The sequence below is a fragment of the Rhopalosiphum maidis genome, chromosome 2, assembly GCF_003676215.2.
Source record: "Rhopalosiphum maidis isolate BTI-1 chromosome 2, ASM367621v3, whole genome shotgun sequence".
Taxonomy (NCBI): domain Eukaryota; kingdom Metazoa; phylum Arthropoda; class Insecta; order Hemiptera; family Aphididae; genus Rhopalosiphum; species Rhopalosiphum maidis.
The window spans coordinates 63329733-63350054 of NC_040878.1; the positions used below are offsets into that span (position 1 = coordinate 63329733).

Consider the following 20322-nt stretch of genomic DNA (forward strand, 5'->3'; position numbering starts at 1 on the left):
TATAGTTAAAATATTTGTAATTTATAAATAAAATAGTAAAATATCTAATATTTTATTTATTTTTACCTTGTATATTTAAGTATTACATTATACTTCAAATTAGTTCTTTATGGTATAATATTATTGTTTATTTATCATTATCATTATGTATGTATTGTATTATAAATTATTCAACATTTATCAATATTGTGTAAATAAAGTATAAAGAGTTAAAATTTTTAATAATTATTTATGTTAGAAGCACAAATATTATAATGTAAGCTGATCAGGGCTTACACACTTGAAACAGAGCCTTCCAACTAGAAATTTGAATTTAAAATGCTCATAAAGCATAATTTGAATTTCATTTAGATTTTTTTTTTTATATACAGGTTGAAATACTTTTTAAGAACCTTGTATTAAATTTTTAAATCTTAGGTAGATAGAATTTTTATGAATTTCTAATTACAAAATAATTTATTAATTTTTATGGTATTTATGAATTTTGTTAAAATTCTAACTAAACGATTTAAAAAAAATATTATGACTATAAATTATCAATATCTTTTAATTTTAAAATTGACAATTTATGAAGAGCTTTATTTTACATTATTTTTTTAAACATTTTATACCCAGCAAATCATTTTTAAATAATTATATAAAAAAAAAACACTAAAAAAATTGAAAATTTCACACGCCACTAAATAAATGAAAATTATGAGGTTTTAATAATTTTATCTCTTAAATAGAAAATGATAGTATAAGTGTTTGGTGAATATTTCAAGTATCCACGATCATCGGTTCTGAGTTAAACAAAAAAAAAAAAAAAATTGAATTTGTATAAAATTTTCCGTTTTCCTTAATTTTTTTATTTTGTTTTTCTTGATTATACAAAAATACTGGGATTTTTTAACCTGTTCAAAGTACAACCTAGACCCAATTTGCTATCTAAAACCATTCACAAAGTTGAAAAGTATTTTATTAACCACTTATTTATCAAGAACACACAAAAAAATGTAAAATAAAAATATTCATAGCATGTTCAAAATCCAAAATTTGTATTATTAATGTTATTACTTATTAGTATTGCAGATTACACCCTGTATGCTGTTTACATAAAACTAAATTTAATTAATAATAAAATAGGTAGTTTTAGTAAGAATATCCATACAGCGTGCATGATGTAGAATTGATGTAGTATAAAAAATACTGTAAACTCAATACAAATTACAGTGTACATATAGTTTGAGGTAATTGGAACTAGCATAATCAAAATAAAACAAAAATTATATATTGTATAAATTAACTATATTTTAATAATTAAAGAAATAAATAAGGAATATTTAACAATGGTTAACATTTAAAATAGGTAAATAATTAATACTACAATTTGACATTAGTAAAGATGCAGTATGTGCAAGTTGTGTTCAAACCTAAACAATCTGAATGAAATCCATGACCACATCTATTAAAAAAATATATACATGTGAATTTATTTATAGTATTTAATAAACAGTGGAGTTATGAGAGGTATAACCATGGTTTTCTCTACATTTTTTGGTTGATTATATTATGAATCAAATATTAAGCCTAAACAGACATTTTATTTAATAATTTTAATATTTGTACACAATAAATATAGATTTTGTAGAATATATGATATAATAAACTAATCAGCAAATACTGAAAGTACTTTTTTTTGACAACTAGTGATATTACAAACTTTTTTATTTGAGATCATAAATGTTTAGCCCTGGCTTAAAAAGTCAAGGCTGGGCATTAACAAATTAAAAAGTTAAAGTTAAGTTACTTTTAACTAAGTTACTTAACAAGTTACTTTTATTTTCATAAGTAACTTCTAACTTAACGAGTTTCTTTTTTTTAAGTAACTTCTAACTTAATGAGAAAACCCAGAATGATTTTAATATATGAACTATTAAGCAATAAATTTGTTGTGTCGTCGACAATTATTATTTGTTCATAACATTTTATTCGTATTGTTTCATGTGATTAATTTTACACTTAAAAAAGAAGACTAACTTATTTTTAACTAAAATAAGTTACGTTTTTTTCAAGTTAACTTTTAATGAGTTAAATAAATAAAAAAAGTAATTTTTAACTTAAAATTAAACTTACATTTTTTTTGTATTAACTTAACGAGTTAAAATAATTAGTTAACTTGCCCAGCCTTGTAAAAAGTAGTTCGCCATGCTACATGTTGTGACCATTGAGTCTATTCAGTATAAAATTAATATGTGCTAGTTATCTAAATAAATTAAAGGAAACATGAATATGGGATGAATTTAATTAAACTGAATATAAGATTGAACCTGTCTTTAAATATACCCAAACAATCAAAAACTTATGAGATACCACCAATCAAATACATAAAAAAAGTAATTATACACCTCAAATTATTATAATTATTATTTATTTTCAAAAAAAAAAAAAAAAATACATACATACCTGAAAACAAACATTGGTTCCATAATAATTTTTTGATTACACGATGAACATATTATAGGATTACTAACACCTTTTTTAGCTATAGTTATTGCGTCAGCTACTTTACTGTGTAAATCATCATGAAGTAACATTTCAAAGGACTTTAATATATCTTGTTCATACTGACATTTATCAATTAAACCTAAATTACATTATAATTTTTTATGATATTAAATAATATACAAAATCTATAAATAGTACACGTCAATTGAGATTCAATATTATTTAAGATATTAGATTAAAGTATTATTAATAATAAAAACATTTAAAACAAAGTATGTTCTCACCCATTATAAGATTTCTGAAATGTCCAATAGTACCCTGAGCTATTGTTGAACTATTCAAAAGCAAATGCATTTCAGTGGCTAAATTAAGATCACTATTGTCCAAAACTTTTTGTAAATGATCTGAATAATAAAAACTCTGATGAAATAAAATAAAAATTAATAAGAAAGAAAACATTAAAAACAATACCATGTGATCGAAGATTCAAGAGACATTGTAAAATTGGTAGCCATGTTATTTTGGGATCCAGCACAGCAGATCCTCTTTGAGCTAATGCCACTAAAACTTCAGTGCATTCTTCAACAGCATTTTCCTAAAAAAAATTAGAAAATTGCATTGACTATATGTATAAAAAAAAGTATAAACCTTTAAAATGGCTTCTTGTAGTTTACTAAACAGTAAATCAAATGCTCCTTGGAAATCTCCTAATCTTTCCAGAAATATAGCTGTAACATTGTCTAATCCTGCTCTTTTTGTTGCCTAAAATACAACAAAATAATCAATTTAATAAAAAATCCAAGATAATATAATTTGTAATAATTCTTACAGCCATTGCTTTTGTTAAATGTAATGAATCATTTGTTTTTACAAAATCCATTACAGCATTTGGTTCATGTTGACATAAGAGTTCCAAATAACAAGTGCATAGTTTCATATCAGAATTTATGTACGGTCTAAAAATATTATTGAATGTTTTTCATTGAATATAACATTATATAAATGTTAGTAAATTAAAAATGATTTATATCATTATCTTGACATTAAAGAATAAGACTGAAATATTTTACTTACATTGCACCTTTAAAAAAAAGATATCTTTGATAGCTTGTTTTTGTTTGATTAGAAACATCATAAACAAGATGTGGATAAAATGTTCCAAATATTACTCCACATTGAATTGTGTCAATTTCCAGTAAAACCTATACCTTATTATTATTAGTTTTTATTAAATTTTAATCATAAATAGTTTGATATAAAATAATTATTTAATAGAATAGTCAATTTGAATTTATAGATATACTTTATACTAGTTAAAATTAAATAAAATCAACATATTTTTTTTTTTACACAAATATCTTGACAAGTACAGTGTTTAAAAAGCATAACAAATTAAACCTAGAGTTAATATTCTAAAAAATATAAATACCCATTTTTTTAAAATTTTTTAAAAATAAATGTAATAATAGTTTTAAAAAAGTTTCCATGAATACAATTCTTATTATAATTATAAATTGGAAAAACCATAATATAAAGAGTATTATATAAAAATGTAATTTTTATACTAATCAAATATTTAAAAAAACACGATAATATTGAAAAAACAGAAAATTTTCAATATTTTAACAGTAAGCGTCTTGTTTCCTCTCTACAATAGGTGTCCATGTACATTAACATTTATTGACCACAAATTTGGCTATTTTTCCAAAAGATTTTTAATGTGGTTTACTGATTACCTAATACAACACACAACATTAAACATAAATTAAAGAAAATACCTTTGAGTTATCATAAGAAAGTTGTTCAAAATATTCTGGTTTAGAACTAATAAATGAAAATATTTGATATTTGTTTGAGTCATCAAGTATATAATATTTGAACATTTGACTAAATTCTCCACGTTCTGAACAAATTTCTCTGCAGACAGTATAACTGAAAAAATGTATAATTCAATCTCCTAAGGTTGTAATTTTAGATTTTCTTAACTAAGCAGTGTATTGGTTTTATAATATTTTATTTATTAATTTTTTGTCCACCAGGTAGCCAATTGGATCAATCTAATACTTTGGAGAGCCAAAAATAATAATTTTTATGCAAAATCAGTTTTTGACAAATAATTTTTTTTTGTTGTTGTTCCTGGATAATGTAAGGACTTGTATTTTTCATCATAACGTCTTAAATCTTGTTATAATTTTCAAAATATTTTGAACTTTTTTGAAACATTTTAAATTATTAAATTTTTTATGGTCTGTCCTGCAAGAGAACACGTCGGTTATGTGCATCCCCCCCACGTCACCATGCTATAAAAACTGGTTCACTTATGGCTGGGTAACATTGGGGAATATGCAGAATAACTGATTTTGGTCGGTATGTGGCGTGTTCTCTCACTGGACAGAGTATAGATTTCTTGTATGATTAAATTGTTGTTAATAAGACAAAAAGCTTGGATATTTTATACTAACTGTTGGTAACTTTTACTTATAGAAATTTGAGATACTAAAATAAATAGTTGCATTTTTTTATAAGAGTGTTAAGTTAAAATTTTTATAAAAAACCTTTAATTCATTTACTATGCAAATTTATTTAGTTCCTAGTTAAAAATTCATAATATTATTACAAATTTCCAATTTTAATAGATTTTGCTTGAGAATGTAATACAAGATTTTTCATAAATTTTTTTTTATAGATTTCTAAAAAATATTAAAAATATATAATAATATGTCCAAAGTTTTCAATATGTTTAAATATTTTATAGCTTTTTATACCATGAATCTATTCATACTATTATACAATACTCCAGTATTGATTTATAACCTAAAAATTAATGTACATGCAGTTTTAGAAAAATATTGAATTTCTGTTCAGGATTGTTTTTTGTATGCAATGATTTTCGTTGAATTTAAATATCATAGTAACCAACTCAATGGAAAAGCACATTCATAAAACTACTATATAGCAGAGCAACCTTAGGTTTCAATTTTATAACTTACAATTTTGCCTCTTCTGCAATTTTCAATAAATCAGGATTATTGTCAAATGCACCAGAGCGTATTAATTGAATAAATGCTTTTTCTCTATCTTCAATTGGTGTTGTTTGTTCTGTTGATATCAACTTTGATGTAACAGTTTCAAAAACTTGTTTATCAAGTTTCATAAAATTACAATCATCTTGTTGCCAACGTACTATAAACGCATAAACTAAACCTAGTTGATTGGACTAAATGTAAAAATAGTTAAAATTTTGAAATTTAATTTAAAAAATATATCTAAAAAAATTAAACGCTTACTTTTAAATCTTTACTGTTCATTGTAAGTGATGTTAAAATACAACAAATACGTTGTTTTTGTTGACTCATAAAACGACAATCGGAAAATGCCATTGAAAAGACATTTAGGAACTCTGTTGTATTAAATTTAAGCAAAATTCTATAGTACAAAAATATAATAAATTAAATTAAACTAATAAAAATTATTAGATGTACTTATCTTATAATCTTATAATATTAATTGTGTAATAACACATAATATTTTTGTTTTAAAAATAATAAACAATATTAACATAAAGAAGATACCTATTTGAAATAAAATCACCAATTACCATTTAAGTACATGAAGAATGTGTATACTCTAAATTATCATTTTACTATAAATGTAATGTAGATCAAAAGAAAATATTATTAATTTTAATTATTGAACAATATTGACTTAAATCAAATTTAAAATTAACCATAAATATTAAATATATAATGATATTAAATGGTGAATTTAATTTATTAATTTTTAATAATCTAGATAATTTTTTTTTAATATGTAATATCAGGACCAAATCTAGGGGGGAACCAGTGGAATAATAGAGGGGGACTAATTTATGAGAGAGTATTAATTTTATACTTTGCCCTGGATAAAAAATATGCTAGATCTAGCCCTGGGTAATATATTTGGATAATATTTAATTACAATTCTTATAATTATGTAATTATATAATTTAAAAACGCAATGTATTTGTAATTTTATAGTCATAAAATGCAATTATTTTATAAAGAATAATATTTTATTATAATTAAATTAAATTAACTTTGGTTACAACATATTTTTATTGATGATACTAACTGTAGTATTAAATAATAAATATACTATATTTACCTGAGATATGGATATATATCTTCATCGTCTTTTGCTTTAATACTGTGTTGAGAGCATAGAATTGTACAATATTATTCCTAACTGTATCTTGTAAATGTTGAGGTATATAGCCTCGATTAGGATATGCAATACCTAATAAACACCCACTTAAATAAATCAAAATTTTGTTTCCAAGTTCTATTGTATCATCTGTATACTCTAAAAGTTAAAAAAAAATGTATGTAAAATAAATACTGCTGTTATTTTTGATTTTAATGCTAATATGTTTTCAGTATACTGAAGATATTGAACACTAATTTCTATTATACCTCCATTTGGCAATGGAATAATTTTAGGAATAAGTTCTTGTAAGGGTGCTAAATAATCTTCTAATGCCCTTGTCCAGATACTTATGAGACCATCATACAATGCATGAGCTCTTGATAGGTTTAAAGATTGCTCAATGTCTAAGCATTCAACTTTTACATTAAGCATACATTTTTCAATTTCCTACAATAAAAAAAAAAATAATAATACATAATGTTATATTATAAATAAAAAACTATATTTCATAAATATAAATTAAGTACTTTTAATTGATTAGAGTGTGAAAGATATGTGAATAACTTTTGAACTATAATTGTTGGTACTTCATCAAATTGACCTTCAATTAAATAGTTCTTTAAACATTCCAAGTAAACTTTGCAAGAAGATTCAATTAACTCTACTCCATCCCATAAGCGATTAAACAATAGATTTCTAAAAAAAAATATTTTTTAATAAATATATTTTATTTTTTAGAACCAATTTAAGAAATTTTTATTACAAATTTATTGTATTATAAATTATTTATTAATTAGTGTTTGCATAAATATATTTGTAAATATTTTATAACTACAAATGGCTATATATTTATTTAACTTACGTTTTTTGTAGATGTACACTTATATCAAATACAATAGGAATACCTTCCTTATAATTTATTGGGTTATTTGTATCCACCATAGAATCAATATATAAAGCAACAATGTTTATGACCTAATAAAACAACATGTTTAATATATAACTTTTAAATATATTTAATTAATTAATTATTATAATACTAAGTATGGTAATTTATAATTACTATATATTTTTCTATTTTTAATTAAATATGATTAATAACTAATAAGTAATTATTGAATACAAATAAATACCTTGTCTTTAACTATTTTATGTCTATGGGCTCTTGTACCTCTAAGACCAAGAACAGCTTTTCCTCTTTCTTCCAAAAAATCCACACCTAATTGCAATGCATCACTAAATAGTTTCTATAAATGATTATAAGAATTTTAATTTCTTATAGAGATGAAAACAATTGAGATTTTTACTTTATCTGTTAAACTATCCAGACGTTCAATCCAGCTTCTTATACTAATAATATGAACATTCTTCTTTCCTAACAATATTAATTGACTATTATGACCATGAACTGAACTATAGCAACATTTATCCTAGAACAACCATATATTCATAAAATATATTAGTTATTAAAGTATAATCTATAGATTGGTAAGTAGGTATTAGGAAAAATTATCATGGAATAAAACTCCAGAAAAATGCAAAACTCATATTATTTAGATTTTGAAAAAAATAGAGAAATATTATTATATTATAATAGTATGTTATAAATTTTTTTTCATGGGTATTTTCTAAATATTACTTACTAAATGCTGACTATCTATGCCATTATAGTAGCTAGAAGTGTAAACTAAGGAAATATTTAAAAGATCTGACTGTTCCATTTCATCTCCTACACGAACATCAACAAGATAAACTTTATCTGATGAGTCCATAGTCAATAGAGTACGTGCATTCATCCAGCTGCATGCAATTATTGTGTATGATAATTTAATTTTTTGTAAAATACAACAACATAGACGATCTTGGTCATTGATATTAACCTAATATAATTAAAAAAAAATATTTATTAAGTAAATATTTGAAAATCACATAAAGAAAAGTTACTTGATAAAAGTAGACTGTATCATCTCGTGTAAAAGCTAATACTGGGTCCATAATTCTATGACTTGAATTTAATGTTTTATTAAATTGTATAATGACAAACTGCCAAGATAGTAATGGTAAACATGGACGTGATGAAATTATATTGTTTGATAACAGTAGTTCAGTGTTTGGCCGAATTGTAACAATGATTACCTAAAATGAAATTTAAAATCATTTTTGCGAGTATATACATAATTTATTGTTTTTATAAGTAGCCTAAAAATAATAAATTTACTTTAGATAGAGTAGCCATTGCTATTATTACATAGCCATTCATAGGATGATTGGATAGTTGATTGAATAATAATGGTTCAATACAACATACTCTTCCACGACCACCAGAAAATAAACATTTTGATTCAACACTACGTATACCAAAATTTCTTTTAAAATTTAATTCAAACACAGAACCAGCACTATTATTCACAATAGCTAAATTCGGCAAATCTGAGAACTAAAATTAAAATCTATGAATACAACATTATTTTAAAAAGGGGACTTTAAATTTATTAATAAAATTGTGCTCATTTTCAAAAATATTTTTATTTAAGACTTACTTTTAGATGCAATACCGCAGTATCTGGAGTATGTGCATCATTCATGACTCTTAGTATTTTACAAGTAGTAGAAGAAGAATCAAACATTATTATTGTTCCATTTATGTATCCAACAATTAGTCGAGAACAATCATGATTAAAATCAATGGCGGATACTGCACCACAGTTTACAGCTTCATGATACCATTGGAATGTTTGTAAAGAATCAAATAAGATTATAAAACCTTTGCTTGTACCAATGGCAATAAGAAGCGAAAACTTAATAGCACTAGGTTGTCCAGCATCAAAACGATCCTAATATAAATATTTAAATACTTCAAATATATTTAAACATATTTTTTGAAAAGATAATGTAAACTAAAATATATGCTTACGCAAAATGAATGCATTTGATTGGAAACAGGCTTCAGAATTGTATGACGTAAAATTCGTCCAGGATCTGATTTTAAATTTAAGCATTTTGGTAGTTGTTCTGTGTTTATATGACAACTACTTGAGCTACCCAATGAAGTAGAATCAGTTCCTGAATCATACCATGGTACTTTTAACTAAAACCAAATAGAACAATGTTGTACTACATAATTAAATAAATATATTAAAATGTTTAAATATATAACTAAATACATTTCATTTAATATTTATTAGTTAGTAATATTATGCATTATTATAACAATTTATAAGAGATTATTTTATTATTTATGTTTTTACTTTGCTTTGGTAGACTGTAACATCATCTTCACTTAATAAAGAAATATCTTCATCATTTAATATACTTTCTACAGTAGGAATATCATTGACTTTAGGAATATTGAATTCGGTGTCATCAATCTAAATAAACACAGTTACAAGCTATACTAATATATATAATATATAAAAGTAATCATAGAAAATTATAAATACTTCAGATGAACTCAGATTTAGTGACTCTAATATATTCATTAAAGATTGTTTGTCTTGATCTAATCTGTTTGCTTCCATTTCAAATAAAATGGGTCAATATTAATTAATTTTCATTCTATAACTAAAAAAATATTTAAATCATCAACCACACAATAAAAATCAAAAGTTAGCATACAATATGCAATAGTTTGGCTAATAACTAAGAAATAGTTAATGAAATAATATGACCAAAATTAACAGAAAATTATATAATACACTAATAATTGAAGAAAATTTAAAAGTTTTATCTACTTATTAATAACATCCCTTACTTCATGAAAATGAGATATAATACATTCTTATGAATATCAGTACATAAAAATTATATAACAGTAAACAATATGGCTATTAACAATAGCCTTACTAAGACAGTCCACCAGAGTTAAAATAATAAAAAATTTTAATTCTTTTCAACTGAAGTAGTCATGAGCCACAACGCGATTGCAAAAACACTAGTAACAATTAAAATACATTTAAAATTACAAACTAAGTGTGTAGAGTTTGCTGTTTTTGCTGGCGCTACCTAATTGGTAGTAAAATCAGTCTTCCTGGTTAGTTTTATAACTACTAACCAATAATAATAATATCTGTCACCTGGCATCATGTGATACTTTTTTTTATTCTATATTATGGTACTGCGTAATCATAATATATTAATAAGGCATGCCCAGAATTGAAAATTAATGTATAAAATTATATTACAAAAGTTAAAAATAGGCAGTGGATACAGATACAGAAGATGATTAGCCAATTGTGGTACGTGAATAGTTTGAAGAGAAGTTCAACTTGTCTATAGAATAAGTAAATGTTGTAAAACTGATTAATTTCAGAAAGCAAAATGTAGTGAAAATAAATTTATGGAAAAAGATAAAAAATAATATTATGAACCACGATTTAAGATAGTATCGTCTTAAATAGTGGTATAGACTATAGACTGAAATCTTTATTCTATGGACTGAAAGTCTGAAACTGAAATAGAAAATACAAATACTTTATACTTATTACTTAATTACTGAATAATGATTCTGAGTGAATGTTAGCACTTTAGCGGGCGGGACAGCAGTGGTACTATTATCAGCTTTCTGTGATTAAATAATTCAAACGGGGATTTTACGGTGGGAGAAATGTAGCAACCGAAACGCTATCTAATCGAAAACTTCAACACTATTTCAAATTATATAAATAGATAACTTATTTTTTATTATAAAGTCTATGGTAAGTTCTTGGACCATAATTGATACCACGCTAATCATTTGTAAACATCGTTATCAATATTATCATTTCGGCTGACTAATAAACATATTAAAATAAATTAACGTTATAATATCTACGACTGTGGCACAACAAATTACTAATTAAGTAAATATCCAAGTAGACTAACTTAACTATTTATTTAAATACTATAACTCAAACTAATCTGTCATGGATATTGGAGAACTGCTGGACTACAAAGTATGTATCAAACAACACATGTCTGTCAAATAATTTAATAATATTTAATAATATATTAGTACCTAATGTAATGTGATTTAATTTTAGCCTGCTAACACTCCAAAACGGCCTCTACCTGAAGAAGAAGTTAATCAAATTCAAGAAAATGAAACAGATTATGAACGACAGAAAAAACTCAGACGATTAGCCAAACATCGTGTCCAACAAATTGAAAAACAAGAGCAAGAACGATTGAAAGCAGAACAAGAGAGACTTGCAGAAGAACAGCGTTTAAAACAAGAACGACAAGATATGGTGCAAAAATTAGTTGATGAAAATCTTGCTGGTACTGATGTAAGGAAATAATTTTTTCTGATATTCTTAAGAGAACGCCATACCCGCATGTGTTGTCTCTGTCTTACTAACGTACATCATAACAAATTTTCGTTCAGTAGAATACATTTTGTGACGTTAGCTTTAATATTAGAGTATATTTATTTATTATCAAATTTAAAGGTAAGAATATTAACTAGACAATAATATATGCTTTTAATGATATTATTTTAGAGTGAGTTAATGCTATGTAAAATATAACAACTTTAAAATGTTCATAACTCACTTTAAAATGATAATATCATTAAAAGCATATGTCATTGTCTAGTTAATATTGTTACCTTTAAATTTGATAATAAGTAAATTTACTCTAATATTAAAGCTAACGTCACAAAATGTATTCTACTGAATGAAAATTTGTTATGATGTACATTAGTAAGACAGAGACAACACATACCTGTATGGCGTCCTCTTAAATCAAAAAACATACCAAACATTTTATAATGTTATAATAAAATGATAAAATAAAGTAATATTAATATTTGAGATTTAAATAAGGTATATATGTGTATATATATTTATCTTATAGGACGGAGTCTTAGATGAAGCAGCTCTAAAACGTATGATTTTATTGTTTGAAAAGAAAGTGTTGAAAAACCAAGAAATGCGAATAAAATTTCCTGAAAATCCTGAAAAGTAATTTTTAAAGTATGATTTGTATTCATAATTTTAATTTACTTATTTTAATTCAGATTTATGGAATCAGAAATAGAATTGCACGATATTTTAACAGAAATGCATGCTATAGCAACTGTTCCAGATTTATATCCTATTTTAGTCAATTTAAAAGCTGTTTTATCTCTGTTAGAATTACTTTCTCATGAAAACACTGACATAGCAGTTGCAGTTGTAAATTTATTACAGGTTTGTAACATAATAATTTATTTGTATGAAGTTATTGTATTACATGCGTTATTATAGGAACTAACTGATCTTGATTCTTTAAACGAGAATGAAGAAGGTACAGAAATATTAATTGATGCATTGCTCAGCAAACAAATATGTGCTCTATTAGTGCAAAATCTTGAACGTATGGACGAATCTGTAAAAGAAGAAGCAAATGGTGTACATACAACATTAGGAATATTTGAAAATATTATGGAACTAAGGCCTGATGTTGTGGTAGATGTTGGTAAACAAGGCCTTATTCAATGGCTTTTAAAAAGAATTAAAGCCAAAATGCCTTATGATGGCAATAAACTTTATAGTAGTGAAATATTATCTATATTATTGCAAAACAATGAAGAGAATAGAGCTTTAGTTGGAGAAATTGGAGGCATTGATAATTTATTACAACAACTAGCAGTAAATACTTATATAGTTAAACAAGATATTATTTCAAATAGTTTTTGACAATATTTAATTTGATTTTTAGTATTATAAAAGACACGATCCTTCTTCTCCTGATGAACAAGAAATGATGGAAAATCTTTTTGATTGTCTTTGTTCTTGTTTAATGGATAAACAAAACAGAGATAGATTTTTGAGAGGCGAAGGACTTCAGCTTATGAATCTTATATTAAGGTAATTATTTATTATTTAATTAATAGTCATATTATTTATTTGTTAGATATTTGTTAATAATTTTGAAACACTAAATATTTCAGAGAAAAAAAATTAAGTAGAAATGGTTCATTAAAAGTATTGAACCATGCATTGTCAGGTCCACAGGGCAAAGACAATTGTAACAAATTTGTAGATATTTTGGGACTTCGAACTATATTTCCACTATTCATGAAAACTCCTAAAAAGAACAGAAAAAGAATGCTCAGCACAGAAGAACATGAAGGTACTAAATTGTGTTTGTTATTTAAGGGGTTTAGAGAAGTCATATACTTATGTGTATATATTGTTACAGAACATGTTATTTCAATTATTGCCAATATGTTACGTAATTGTCGTGGTACACAAAGACAACGTCTCATGACTAAATTTGTTGAAAATGATATGGAAAAAGTTGATAGACTCATGGAACTTCATTTCAAATACATGGAAAAGGTTGAAATGATTGATGCTGAAATTGATGAAAAGGTAAAGTGATAATTGTGTAACGATAATATTTACATTAATTGAAAACATTGTTTTTCAGAACACTGGTGAAGAAGATGAAGATGAAATATATTTGAAACGTTTAAATGGAGGTTTATTTTCTTTACAACTTATTGATTATATTACATTGGAGGTTTGCAATAGTGGGCCAAACATAAAAAAGAGAGTAACTCACATTTTAAACATGCGAGGTGGAACATTAAAAACTATCCGGCAAATAATGAGAGGTATTGAATTTAGTTTAATAACTTATTATTATTATTATTAATTATTGAGTATTATAAAAGTATTTATAAATTATAAATTATTTTCTACAATAGTTATTAGATGTTTGATTAAAAAATAGTTAAATATCAAAACAATACATTTTTTATAGAATATGCTGGAAATCTAGGCGAGGATGGTGATAAGGAATGGCAGGAACAGGAGCAACGCCATATACTAAAAATGGTTGATAAGTTGTAAATTTTTAATTGTAAAAAAAATATAAAATTAAGTTAATAATATGATATACTATGATAGTAAGAAAATACATTATTGTATGAATTATATTTAATTATACCAACCACCTGCCACTAATTGTTTAATTTTTTTTCACTTATTATTCTACTACAATTTAAAATATATAAAATATCTACAAATAAAATTTTATTTTATTGGTCTTAAACTTTTGCAGTAAATATTGTAATTAAACTAATTTTAATGAAATTTTATTTCAAAAATATGTGTTATTATTTTTTTCACAGATTGATAAATAATTTATTATATTATTGTGCTATATTTATATTTTTTTACTTTTATGTGCAAAAGTATTTTAAGTATGTAAAAATGTAGAACAGTGCTAATCTATAGGCTACATATACTTAAATAGGTAAGATATTTATCTTGCTTATTGTTATTAAAAAATAATTTATAAGATTATACTAATTTTAGAAATTCTGATTATCATAATGGCTGGTTAATTTTCTTAAACATAAGTGCTTAAGCAATTTTTTAATTGGTAGGTATACCAACTAATTGTAAAACAGTATGAATAGTTTTAATGAAGGGAAAAACTCATTGTATTATGTATACAATATAATACTATATTTCATAAAAATTACAAGTTACCATAAATAATACTTTTTGAATTGCAAAACAAAAAATATGAGAAATCATTATTATTGACATGAAAATCCTATTTTATTGAAATATTAACTTCAGACAGTTGTAAAAATGTTGATAAAATTTAACTACAAAATAATCTTTAACTTTTGGAGATTTTGATGATGTTATAAATATCTAAACTTAAATACAACTTCTCTGAGAAAGGCCAAAAGTATATGGCTTATCAATGAATTAGAAAAAGCAAAGTGTTTTGTCATCATTTACACTCAACGTTCCAACCACATAATGACATCATACCTCAAAACAAAATAGATGAAATAAACCACTTTCCATATAGCTCTCTAGTGTCTATCCCTTACCCTTCCACCAAAATACATCAGACCCAGTAAAGTCGAGTTTTTAATCAGTAAATCTGCGCGGTATAAAACTCCTATATACGACCTCATTACATCAGAAGTTGCCTCCTAACTGCTTAAAAAAACTATTTTATTACTCATACACATCTATACAACTCCATGCTTTCAGGTTCTCATACTTTCATCTGCTTTAGAAATTCTCGATTATAGTAATTATGACAGGTACTCAAACCTGGGAAACCTGACTCCCAGTTCATACAGACTTACTAGCCTTCTACATTTCTTTTCCAAAGTATTTGATAAACACACTTAAGCGTTTACTCCCAATCATTGATATTAACTTCCCAGACAATCAATTTGGCTTCTATTTCAATAATAACCATTCCACCATACACCAAATTCATCGCAGTCAATAAAAATTCCTACTTGAAAATAAATTAATCTGCACAGCTGCACAGGCACCTTTTTAGACGTACCTAGCACAAACGTTTGATAAGGTATATCATATTTTGGCCTCCTCTTTAAATTAAAATCAATATTTCCTCTGATCTTCTACTTAATCTACAAGTCTTATTTAGTAGACAGATACTTTTTTGTATGATATGGTTGACATATCATTAATTAAAGTAGTAACATCGCAAGGAGTTGTAGCTGTAGTACCTCTCTTGTTCAACCTGTGCACATCAAACCAACTAACCACCACTGGTTGGTGACTTTGCTGATGATAAAGCCATCTTAGCCATCCACTATGACCATGAACTAGATAATTATCTTAGTTCATGACTATGACCCTCTCAAGGCACCCAACATAATCCAAACCCATCTTGACATGCTCTCAGCATGGTACAAGGAATTAAAGATATTCATACTCAATAAATCCAAATTCATCCACTGCACATTCACACTCAACATAGAGTAACTTAAAATTATAAAATATAGTGGATTTACATTCAGTATTTAATAAAAGTTTAGATGATTGGAGTCAAGTACTGACATCAAATTGTAATAATAATTATTATCAATTATGCATTTGAAACACAGAACAGAGCTTAGTCTAAGTCTCATAAGAACTGGCACAATGAGTATCGATTGAATATCATATTACATATATGATATATTAATGGAAACCATTGCTTCACATCTCATTGGTTGAGCTTTATAGTTCATACCATTGCATAACTTTAACTCACTAGTGCCTTATGAGGGGCAATCATTGGTAAACAAAATTATTTACAGCAATGTCATGTATTAGCAATCTTATTTTAAAAATGAAATATCAAGAGCAACGTTTCTCAACCCTTATAGTCTCGCAATCTCCATAAAAGGTATAACAGCGGTTCTAAATCTGTGGTCCACAGCCCCCTGGGGGTCCCCGATAATCATGTTGGGGGTCTACGGTGGCTTTAAGAATATTAAAAATAAAATAATTTATATTAGTTTTATGAAAAATTAAGTTTAATAAAAATAATTATAAATGTGTATGTTTTGTTATGTCTACTTCTATAATTTGTAATATAAAATAATTATTATAATTTTGGTTATGATAACATCAGATGTTTTGTAAAAAAAAGTATTCGACAAAAAATTGGTAGGGCCGTAGGGGGTCTGTGATTTCTAAAAATCTTTCAACGGGGGTCCGTGTTCTACAAAAGAACCGTTGCGGTATAAAATATGGTCAATCACTTCATGACCCCCCTCCCTACTATATTAAGTATAAATTGGGAGAGCCAAATTTTGAATGAAAAGGTTAATTTTGTAAATCGGTGTTTTATCATTTTTGACATATGCGAACCCCCCTCCCGGTTGAGAAATGCTGGTCTAGACTGTATTCTGTGAGTGTATCTTCTAATTTTGATTATTTTCTCCGTAATTTTTAGTCGATTCACAATTGGTGCTTGTCTTATAGAATGTATCTATTTTGTGTTGCAGTTAAATAGATTAATACTAATAGTTAAAATTAAAGTCGTTCATATAAGGTAAATTTATATTCAAAATAGAATACCCAAGTCATGATTACTCCTTACACATTCATTCAAACTTAAGCATATTCTTACTCTTAACTCGTTAATCCTACACTAACATCTAAATTCATCTCATCTATGTTAATGAATCTTTTGATGTTCATAAAAAACTATATGTCCCTTATATTCCTAAAAATCATTCTTTTCTTTATTATTTACATTCTTAACTTTATAGTTCATTGCATTGAATACTTTGTTCTTTAAATTATATATTTTAACAATTTCTGCCTTGATAAATGTTTAGTTTTAAGATACTTTCTTAACTATATTCATTTAATTTTATTATTATTACATAAGTTCAGTAAGTATTTTGTATCTATTTACAAAATTATCAATTGACATTAATACAATAAAATAAAAAATAAATAAATATTGTTTATTTTACTATCATTACAACATTAAATATGCGTTACTCATTGTTAACAGACTCTTTCTCATTTTTTTTTTTTTTTTATTATAAATGTATAAATAATATAAATTGAGAAACAGATAGGTAACAAAAAGTACAAAGTTATACAACAAATTTGTATTTATCAAATTTTATGCATCCCAAATTAAATTATAATTCTTAATTAATTCACTGGGAGATGAGTCTTCTAATAACATAAAATAACCTTGTATTTGAGCTGCACTTGCAGGTTTTCCAGTTTTGAAAACAGTTTCCGCAAACTCTTTAGCATGTTTTTCATTATCGTTATTTTCTAGGAAAAATCGATTATACATTCGTTCAATTTGTGACTGTGAACAATGACCAATATACTCCTTTGAATCTACTCTACCAGGTCTTATCAATGCAGCATCTAGTCTAAATATAACAAATCCACAAATTATGGTATTTTTTATTAAATAAGTATGGAATGATTTGCTTACCTTTCAATGTAATTTGTTGTCATAAATAATATTCTAGCTTCAGATGAAGCAGCCCCATCAAGAGCATTTAATAAGCCACTTAATGTTACACGACTAAGTCCATCATAAGCAGAAGCAACTAAAAAATATATTATGTATTTAATATCTATCCATAATATTTTACGATTTTATTATTTTATGATGAAGAATATCTATACTATTTTAAATTAAAGAATACCTTGTTTAGATTCATGTCTTCCGCCAAAAGCAGCATCTACATCTTCTAATAATATAATTGTATTTTGAGGAGCAGCAGTCATTAAATAGTTTAATCTATCATCTGTGAGTCCACGTTCGCTTAAATTTAATAAACATACACCATACTGAAGTTCTCCAGCTAAAGCTTTAATAAAAGATGTCTTTCCACAACCAGGTGGACCGTGCAATAAATAACCTCTTCTATATGGTATCCCACGTTCAATGTACCAAAATGGTTTGGAAATAAACTTTTGTACGTCCTTTAATATTCTTTCAGAAATACCATCATCTAATACAACTGATGTTAGAGGCCTAGGCTTTTGCGGATGTCCAAAAGGACGCCATTCTGATCCTAAAGCGGTATATACTATTGTACGGCCTTCCAATGTTTTTAAAGCCATCTGACGAGCTACCTGACAAAATAATCAAAATCAATTGTAATGTACTAATGAATAAACAAATTACTATTTTACATTTTACCTTCTTCTAATATATTAGTGAATAGCGACTTATTTGTGCCAAATGCAGTGAGTACAACATTTTCCCACGGAACACCAGCATGCAAATCTAACGATTGTTGTTCTCTTGTTCTGGTTACTTGAATATATTTACCATTGTACCTAAAAAAATGTATTTTATCACATAGATATCAATGGTACGTATACAATAATATTTAAATTAGGAAGGTACCTACATTTATTGTTATTTTTAAGCAATTTTATTTTGTATTCACAACCACTTAATTTTCTAGAGATGAAGATGAGTAATAATATACTTAGTGTTAAGTTAATAGATTCAAATATTTAGGATCATACATTATAAATTGAAGTATATTTAGGAAAACATTACAATACTAATTCTGGTTATGAAGATTGATTGAGAGGACATGATATGTAACTTACTCAATCAAATGTACTCCAATGCTGGGTAAGAAATGATATGTGGTGTTCACCCGTCCGGTATCCATTTGTTCGAAAGTTGTCTCTACGCTCAGGTGCTGAGTACGCCTGGCTGCCTTTTGCGTTACCCACAGAAGTACCCATTGATAGCTTTTGTCACGGCACGGTACTTCCAAGGTCATCATGAAATTTCGGCGAAACAACACTAGACCGGCGGAGGCGCCCTTGCGCAACACGGCTGCTCCCAATCCGAGCCCGAACAGACCAAAGCCTGCACCGAAGTACGGATTGTCACCGAGTGTGGACAGTAGATCATTTAGCGGCATTTTTAAATAATAAAATAATAATAGTAATAATTACAGGTTAAATAAATGATTGTCCAGGGACATAGGCCATAAAAGTTTTATACTGGTACAGCGCCAGCATTAGCTAAAAGTACGACCTCAAGAGTTAAGTTATAGATTATTGTGGTCATTCATTGACTCCTCGCTCTAATTCTCTATGATCTATCTAAGAGTATGATAACTATGTTCTGTACTATGATTCTGTCTTTTAATCACAAAAATAATATTAATATCACAGAACAAAAATGTCTGCTTTTAATCAATAATGGGCCGCGACCGTCTGTACGTTCATGGCGGTGGCCTACCACACCTGACAACGTACCGAACTTCATCGCGGTCGACATAAAAGAAAAATACTGTCCGCAGTAAGTTGTCTTAAGTTGTGGTGTCGGCCGGTGACCACGGTTCGTCCGATCACCGACCGTCACGTTGTCGTTGTTCGGAGGGGAGTCTCAAAATCTGTT

At 26.2% G+C, this 20322-nt stretch overlaps 3 protein-coding genes across 4 annotated transcripts; 1 reads left to right on the plus strand and 2 right to left on the minus strand.

Annotated features, from left to right (window-relative positions):
- Nucleotides 1-1270: 1270 nt before the first annotated feature.
- Nucleotides 1271-10190, minus strand: LOC113554411 (vacuolar protein sorting-associated protein 8 homolog). Its single transcript, XM_026958239.1, is given in 24 exon segments — nt 1271-1444; nt 2446-2626; nt 2772-2891; nt 2959-3082; nt 3136-3249; nt 3317-3443; nt 3562-3689; nt 4266-4419; nt 5478-5704; nt 5775-5913; nt 6631-6688; nt 6691-6828; nt 6939-7119; nt 7200-7368; nt 7535-7647; nt 7806-7919; nt 7980-8102; nt 8316-8552; nt 8617-8808; nt 8891-9109; nt 9213-9506; nt 9587-9760; nt 9921-10040; nt 10113-10190. Coding segments are annotated over 24 exon segments (3606 nt in total). The 3' UTR covers nt 1271-1362.
- Nucleotides 10191-11447: 1257 nt separating this feature from the next.
- LOC113553258 (beta-catenin-like protein 1) lies at nt 11448-14596 on the plus strand. The gene is made up of 10 exons (XM_026956487.1): nt 11448-11603; nt 11691-11936; nt 12505-12611; nt 12668-12839; nt 12897-13280; nt 13351-13499; nt 13583-13764; nt 13834-14006; nt 14065-14251; nt 14401-14596. The coding sequence occupies exons 1-10, from the start codon at nt 11574-11576 to the stop codon at nt 14487-14489; spliced, it is 1719 nt and encodes a 572-aa protein (XP_026812288.1). The 5' UTR covers nt 11448-11573; the 3' UTR covers nt 14490-14596.
- A 3339-nt stretch (nt 14597-17935) lies between these two features.
- Nucleotides 17936-20256, minus strand: LOC113551515 (mitochondrial chaperone BCS1). 2 transcript variants are annotated; one of them, XM_026953786.1, is made up of 6 exons: nt 19875-20256; nt 19518-19785; nt 19096-19235; nt 18596-19024; nt 18379-18496; nt 17937-18313 (listed from the first exon to the last, which is right to left on the minus strand). In XM_026953786.1, the coding sequence occupies exons 2-6, from the start codon at nt 19697-19699 to the stop codon at nt 18049-18051; spliced, it is 1134 nt and encodes a 377-aa protein (XP_026809587.1). In that variant the 5' UTR covers nt 19700-19785; nt 19875-20256; the 3' UTR covers nt 17937-18048. The 2 variants fall into 2 exon arrangements, with proteins under 2 accessions (XP_026809586.1, XP_026809587.1); XM_026953785.1 differs by having other exon boundaries at nt 17936-18313; nt 19518-20256.
- Between the last annotated feature and the right edge of the window lie 66 nt (nt 20257-20322).

Bases quoted from the DNA above. Each gene is read 5' to 3' on its own strand.
- LOC113553258 (XM_026956487.1), top strand. From the start codon at position 11,574: ATGGATATTGGAGAACTGCTGGACTACAAA. The intron at 14,007-14,064 runs GTAAAGTGATAA...ATTGTTTTTCAG, and splicing joins ATGCTGAAATTGATGAAAAG to AACACTGGTGAAGAAGATGA. The intron at 14,252-14,400 runs GTATTGAATTTA...CATTTTTTATAG, and splicing joins TATCCGGCAAATAATGAGAG to AATATGCTGGAAATCTAGGC.
- LOC113551515 (XM_026953785.1), bottom strand. From the start codon at position 19,840: ATGCCGCTAAATGATCTACTGTCCACACTCGGTGACAATCCGTACTTC. The intron at 19,025-19,095 runs GTAAAATGTAAA...TTTGTCAGGTAG, and splicing joins CACTAATATATTAGAAGAAG to CTCGTCAGATGGCTTTAAAA. The intron at 18,497-18,595 runs GTATTCTTTAAT...TATATTTTTTAG, and splicing joins AAGACATGAATCTAAACAAG to TTGCTTCTGCTTATGATGGA.